Raw genomic sequence first — 6,858 nt, forward strand, 5'->3', positions numbered from 1 at the left:
AGAGCCCCTGTGGCTTCAGAAAGGGCCAAGGACAGTTGATATGGTGGTTACTGCCTGACAATTCCAGAAGAAATGCTAGGAGCAGAACAGAGGTCTGTACCCAACATTCATTTATCTAACCAAAGCTTTTGACACTGTCAGTCATGAGAGCTTGTGGAAAATCATGGCAAAATTTGGTTGCCTGAAGAAATTCATCAGTATTGTACATTACTTTTGTGATAAAATGTTTTCATGGCTTCTGAGCAATGGATCATGTCTTTGTACTTTCCCCATCACCAGTAGAGTGAAAGCAGGACTGTATACTTACATGGTTTTTAGCATGATGATTTCAGCAATGTTGCCTTCAATAAGGACGACAATGGCATCAAGGTCAGCTGCTTCACTGATGGTAAAATTTTAATTTAAAAAGAATATAAGTCAAGACTAAAGTGGATGGAGAATTGATGTATAACTTTTTTTTATAGATGATCATGCACTCAATGCAGTCTCTGATAATGAGATACAACCAAGTATGGATCAGTTCTCTGCTGCTTGTGCTAATTTTGAGCTAACATTTAACGCCAAGAAAACAGAGGTTCTCCACTGGTCGGCATTGTACCATCCATAAGTGGAGCCATTGGTTACAGTAGATGGAGAAATTTTGAATGCTGTGGATACATTCTCTTACCTTGAGTATACTTTCTGGGGATGTACTCCTAGATAATGGATGTTGTGTTTGTATGTACACATAGATGGTGAGGTTGATGCATGCGTTTCTATAGCTAACTTAGTGTTTGGAAGGCTCTGAAGGAAAGTATGGGAGAGGAGAGGTATTAGACTGCCTATCAAATTGAAGGACTACAGAGCTGTTGTGCTGACCTCATTGTGATCTGCCTGTGAAACCTGGACAGTATACCAGTGCCATGCTAGGAAACAATCACTTTCATTTACATTGTTTTAGAAAGATTCTGAAAATCATCTGGCAAGGACACTGAGGTCCTTTCTTGACCTGAACTGGCACGTATTCATACTTTGTTGTGGAGAACTCAACTCCTCTGGGCTGGCCATGTTGTTTGAACAGCAAACATACATCTGCCTAAAAGGCTATTTTATGGAAAACTTGCACAAGGCATGTAAGCACGTGGAGGTCAGAAGAAGCAGTATAAAGACACTCAAAGTCTCTCTGAAGAACTTGGAATTGATTTGAGACATTGGTAGCACTAACATACGATGCCCCAGCATGACATGCTCACATCGAAGAAAGTACTGTGCTCTCTGAGCAAAGCAGAACTGTAATAGCTCAAAGGAAACATGAGATGCACAAATCTGGAGACATCTCCATTCCAAATTTTCTTGTGGACTATTTGTGCCCGACCTGTGGTAGAGCCTTCCACAGTTGGATACAGTACCTTGACTCCAACATGGTCCTCTCTGAGAACAGAGGACAAAAGCCATAAGAGGTATGGGAAATGGCTCTGTTATTTCAATGACATAATAAGGAAAATCCCTCTGCCAATGCATATCAGCAACTTCTCTGCATTGCACAGCCTTAAGAGAGTTACCTCTTTTAGATAAGGCAGGACTTGAACCTAGACTTTGTTAAGACTGACTCTCTATCCACTTTGCCATGCTACCTCTTTCTTGGCCTGCGGAGCCAGTTTCTTGTTAACAGTTACATGTGACTTCATTTCCTAGAGCCTGATGAAGACTGGTGGTGAGGCATCTCCTTGTATACTTTTTGCATACCTCTGTATTCTGCTTGCTGTTTGTATTCAATTCATGAACATTGTGGTTAGCTTAAGGTGTGTGTAGCTATATCTCTCTTCCTTGAAAGCCCAGGCAGGACTAATTGAAGAAAGAGTTCTATTTACATGTCTACCTTTATATTCCACCCAGTTCCCTTTCATGTATCCTTTTGTTTTCAGCCTTCTCCACTTGAATAAGCTTGACTCCCGAGTTCCTGATGAAATGCTCTATGGACGAATGGGCTACATTTATGCTTTGCTTTTTGTGAACAAGTACTTTGGACAAGAAAAGATACCTCAGCACCATATTCAGCAGGTACTCTGTTCTCCACCATTCTCTGTATATGGGGTTTTTAAAAGTTTTTCTTAATGCTCTTGATGAGGTCTTCCTGCTCACTTTTCTTCTAAAATATGGCTTTGTTTCTGCTCCGTACCTCAAGGTTTTATGAGATAGTAGGATTATGTGTGGTTTCTGAAATTTAGATCCATTCAAGAAACACAACATGACACTAAGAGCTATTAGAGACCCTCTTATGTAGAGATGCCAAGTGACAAACTGTTAATTAAAGAGCTTTTATCCCCTTTCAGTGGAGAATTAGTCAGATGGTTCCTTCCACATGAAGATCTTCTTTATATAAATATTATTTTCTTCTAACAAATAATTTGTTACCAGAAAGCCTTCAGGAACCTTTACTTTTGTTTTCAGAAAAGAGCTATAAATGCTTTCATGCGCAAAATTGTAATAATATATATAGAGAGAGACTATTGTCTGTGTCCCTAGTTCTCCCATACTTCTTAACAAGATAAGCTCCTTATCCCATGCCAGGATATTTTTATTCTGATGTTTCAGTTATTCATGCTTGGTTCCCCCCCTACAGGTTTGTGATATGGTAATATCATCAGGTGAGACTCTTGCCAGAAAGAGAAACTTCATTTCAAAGACACCACTGATGTATGAATGGTATCAAGAATATTATGTAGGGGCTGCCCATGGACTGGCAGGTATTTACTACTTCTTGATGCAGGTAGGAATGATTAAATTAAGAATTCTCAAGTTGTTTTCCCAGTTTTGCAGACCTTGATTAGCAGCATAAGTTCATTGGTTCCATGAAAGCATGACTTTGGGAGAAATATGATTGGAGACAATAGGGCAGTGAGTTCCATTTTAAAGGGTTATGCCTTATAATGAAAAACTATTTCTTGCATTTAAGACATTCACCAAAAGAAGTAAATGCCATTGCTTTTACTTACCATTTTATTTATTATTTTAATAAATTTTTGTTGCTATCTTTTGTTGATAGTTTTCCTCCAGCATCCTTCCCTCTCCCCTTCCCAGCAGGTTATCTTAAGTAACAAATAGTATTTAGACTAAAAAAAGAAAAAACAGCAGGGGGAACATCAGCCTAACCCATCAATACATTAAAAATGTCTGAAAATGTATACTATGTACAATATCTGTGAACCTCTGCAAGATTAGGTGAGAAGCATCTTCTTCTATCCCTTCTTTTGAACCATGCGTGTTCAGTATAATTGTGCAGCACTCACTTTTGAGTCTTTTTGTGTATATGGTTGTTCTGTTTTCGTCATTCTGTATATTGTTTCCTTGACTCTATTGACTTCATTCTGCATCAGTTCATAAACATCTTTCCATGCTAGTGTATTTATCACATTGACAATTTCTTACAATATAGTAATATTTGATTATATTTATATACCTCAATTTGTTTACCTAGTCCTAGTTAAAGGAATCTTTACTGTCACAAAAAGTGATGCTATTTAAGTATGAATATTGTGAATATCGAGACTTTGTTCCTATTGGGCGCCTACTTTGGTAAAAGTCCAGTAATGGAATCTCTGAATCAAAGAACATGAGAATTTTTGTTACTTTATTTGTCCTTTACAGACACCTGAGGTTATAAATAAGGAAGTGTGGAGATCAAGCTGGGCTAGATTAGGTAGTACTACTTAGATTAGCAAACATTCTTCAAACTCCCTAGTCATCAGAGGGAATCCTGAGGTTTACAGCTGGCGGGTTTATCTGCATGGCAGAGCATAAACTATGCTGAGGGGAGCGATAGTAATCATGGACAAGAAGCAGCAGTGGATGGACTCTCTTCAGGGCATTTGCAGAGACTGAATTAGAGAGCTAAAAACAAATCTTAATGACATCTTAGTGAGAGAGTATCTGACAAGGAGCTAGGCCTCTCTTTCTCAAGAACCTTCTTAACCTTTGGTTTAAGATCCGTTGAGAGAAGAGGTTTATCTATCATTTCTCACAATCCTGCAGTTTTCAGCTGGATAAAGTAGAATCCACAGCCACCCCTGCCCCTCTCCAAAAACAAAGCACAACAGAAAAATGATGGTGCCCTAGCTTTGTAGAATGAAAGAGCTGGAGACTTGGGGATCAAGAGACAAACACCTCCCTTTCCCTTCTTCAAGAAACCATCAGAGTAAGACAGCTAGTGAAATAGTGTCTTGAACTTGCAGAACTTGGAAAATGTTTTGAACATCCTTTTTTTCCTTTTCTTTTATATTTGGAGCAGCTAGTTGGAATACTTAACTGGATGCCTGATAAAGGCATCTCCCTTTTCAGTGAACTATTTATGTAAACTATTTCTCATCTTTTTGTATTATTTAATAATGAACTATATAAAGTATTTCACATCCGTGTTATTTAATAACATGTGTAGGGAGCAAAAGCTTCAACTGGCTGAGATGGACAGGCATTTAGAACTCTAAAGTCATTATTCCATACATGTTAGTATAGGGCTTGGTTGTAAAATGACAATATGAAAGACAAATGAGGTTGATCGGGACAACTTTGTGCCTGTACTGTTTCTGAGAAGCCCATTATACTCATTTAATGTTCTCATTGGCCCTGTGTCACATTAATGCCAATAAATTATTCTAGATATATTAAGGTGAGTTTTTTTTCATGTAAATACTTAAACTAATTAAAGATAAGGAAAGAAACAATATTATAATGAATAGAGGTCTGGCCTTGGACTCTGGAACACCTACATTCAAGTGCTCCCTCTGACACATAGTTCGTTGACCATAGGACAAGCCATTTAAACTCTTGGTGCCCTGAGGAATTGTCATTTGTATTGATGGAGAAAATTTCTACATCAAAGAATTGCCTAAATTTCTTTATTCTACACTGATGAAATCATGGTTTAGATTACTATGTATTGTATAACATGCATATGTATATATAAAAACCTATATATTCCACATATGCAATATTTGTGTGGATTATGAGTGTGTTTGCATGTGTAAGTATGTATGTATTGTGTAATAGGCATGTAGCATATGAAGCACTGTACCTTTAATTTGATAGGTCACCAAAATAATGTCAATGTATATAACTTCCTCAGCACTATGAAAGCTGAAAATGTTAAATGCTTCTGCTATAGCATTCACTTGTTTTGGTGAATGTCTTGAATAGAGAAAATCGTTTCTCATTATAAGGGACAATCTCTTGAAACAAACCCTGCAGGAAGAAGAAAATCAATGTAAAACAAATGAGCACATGTTACTTGAGTATAATGTCAGATAACAAACCTTAAGGGGCATTGGATGGATGTTGTGTACTCACTTAAAAAAAAGTTAAATTTTATATGTGTAATAAGTCTCAGAACCTAATGCCATTTGGGGATACCTCCCTAAGTAAGATAAACTTGGCACAAATAGAAATCATATGGAATGTGAAGAAGAGGATTTTATATAAGGATTCTCCCATTATACAGTCCTTCCTTAAGACCAGTGACTTTTTTACCTTTCTTGGTATTCCCAAAGATTAGACCAGTTCCTAGCACATAATAGGTTCTTAATAAATGCTATTGACTGACTTCTCTGTGAGTTGCATAACTTTCTTTAATTAGAGTTTGTCACTGGTTGGTGTTCTTGTACAGTTGAGGGTTTTATGGTTAAAGATAAAATATTTTAGCAAAGATAATGCCCATCCACAAGTGCCCTATGTCATAGTGGAGTATATTGTTTCAACTAGTAATGCACAAGAAAGAATTCCAACAGATTAGGTAGCAGAATAGAATATAATAAAGTCAAGTCCAGCACAGCCCTTCAGTGAAGCAAATCATTAGAAGGTTGTTTATGCTGTTGAATGCAAATATTTCCTTAGATATCTAAGAATGGATTTTTCAAGTGTATAGTAAATTTCCTCTGCCTCTTAATTTAGAAATTCCTAAAGTATTATGAATGCCTATTTGGATGTAAAGTATCATTTTTTTTCCTGGCATTTGTTCTTGTGGCCTCTATTTACAGAGGTAGATAAAGGCCCATAAACCTTCTTCAAGAAAGAAGAATATACTTCTTTAAAACTTTCTATATGAGACTTGGGTTTATGTGTCACACAAAACAGAATGTATCAGTTGACCTCACACTGACACAGAAAAATAGATGTTCAGGTACTCGAGTCCTTTTGCTAACTTAACTGTGATTCAAGCATTGATTTTTCCATTTTCAGATTGTTAACTATTCAAAATGTTTTGATTCTTTTTTTTTTCTTAAATTGATGTGTTTATTTGTAGTTTACAACATTCAGTTCCATAGTCCCTTGAGTTTCAAATTTTCTCCCTACACCCCCATCATGGCAGCATGCACTCATATAGGATCTACAAATATCTTCACATTAATCATTAGGTTGTAAAGAAGGATTATAACTGATAGAATGATCAGTGGGAAAGAGGAAACACAACAAAACAAGAAAAAGAAACACAGCAAGTAGTTTTCCACATCTCTTTCTCTGGATGTGGCTATCTCTTTGGATCATGAGGCTTTTGGACTTGTCTTATAACCTTACATTGCTGAGAGGAGCCCAGTCTATTGAAGTTAGTCATCACACATACGTTGTGTCAGTGATTGTGTACAGATTTCTCCTGGCTCTACTCTTCTCACTCCACACTAGTTTATATAAGTCTCTCTAGGCAGTTGAAAACAACTTTAAGCTAAAGTATAATTCCAATAACTAGAAAATGGTATTTCTCCTAATAATTTCAGAAACAATGTGCAGATTCCTCACTTCCTAGAAGTTCTTTACCCAAGAACTAAAATAAGTTTTCCAAATGTATCACATAAGTTAGGAAACCAATTAATGTAAAATTGAAGAGATTCA

At 36.7% G+C, this 6,858-nt stretch overlaps 1 protein-coding gene across 5 annotated transcripts in view; it reads left to right on the forward strand.

Moving 5' to 3' along the window:
- The window catches only part of LANCL1 (LanC like glutathione S-transferase 1), a 53,324-nt gene that overhangs the window by 38,501 nt on the left and 7,965 nt on the right, over nt 1–6,858 (forward strand). For all 5 annotated transcript variants that reach the window (XM_069075219.1, XM_069075222.1, XM_069075218.1 and 2 more), the window contains exons 5-6: nt 1,905–2,040; nt 2,603–2,749. In XM_069075219.1, the coding sequence (XP_068931320.1) occupies nt 1,905–2,040; nt 2,603–2,749 (283 nt within the window). The remainder of the gene's footprint in view (nt 1–1,904; nt 2,041–2,602; nt 2,750–6,858) is intronic.

Source organism: Petaurus breviceps, unplaced genomic scaffold (genome assembly GCF_028583685.1).
Source record: "Petaurus breviceps papuanus isolate PSGF00001 unplaced genomic scaffold, PetGlider_PUasm1.0 90903, whole genome shotgun sequence".
Taxonomy (NCBI): Eukaryota; Metazoa; Chordata; class Mammalia; order Diprotodontia; family Petauridae; genus Petaurus; species Petaurus breviceps.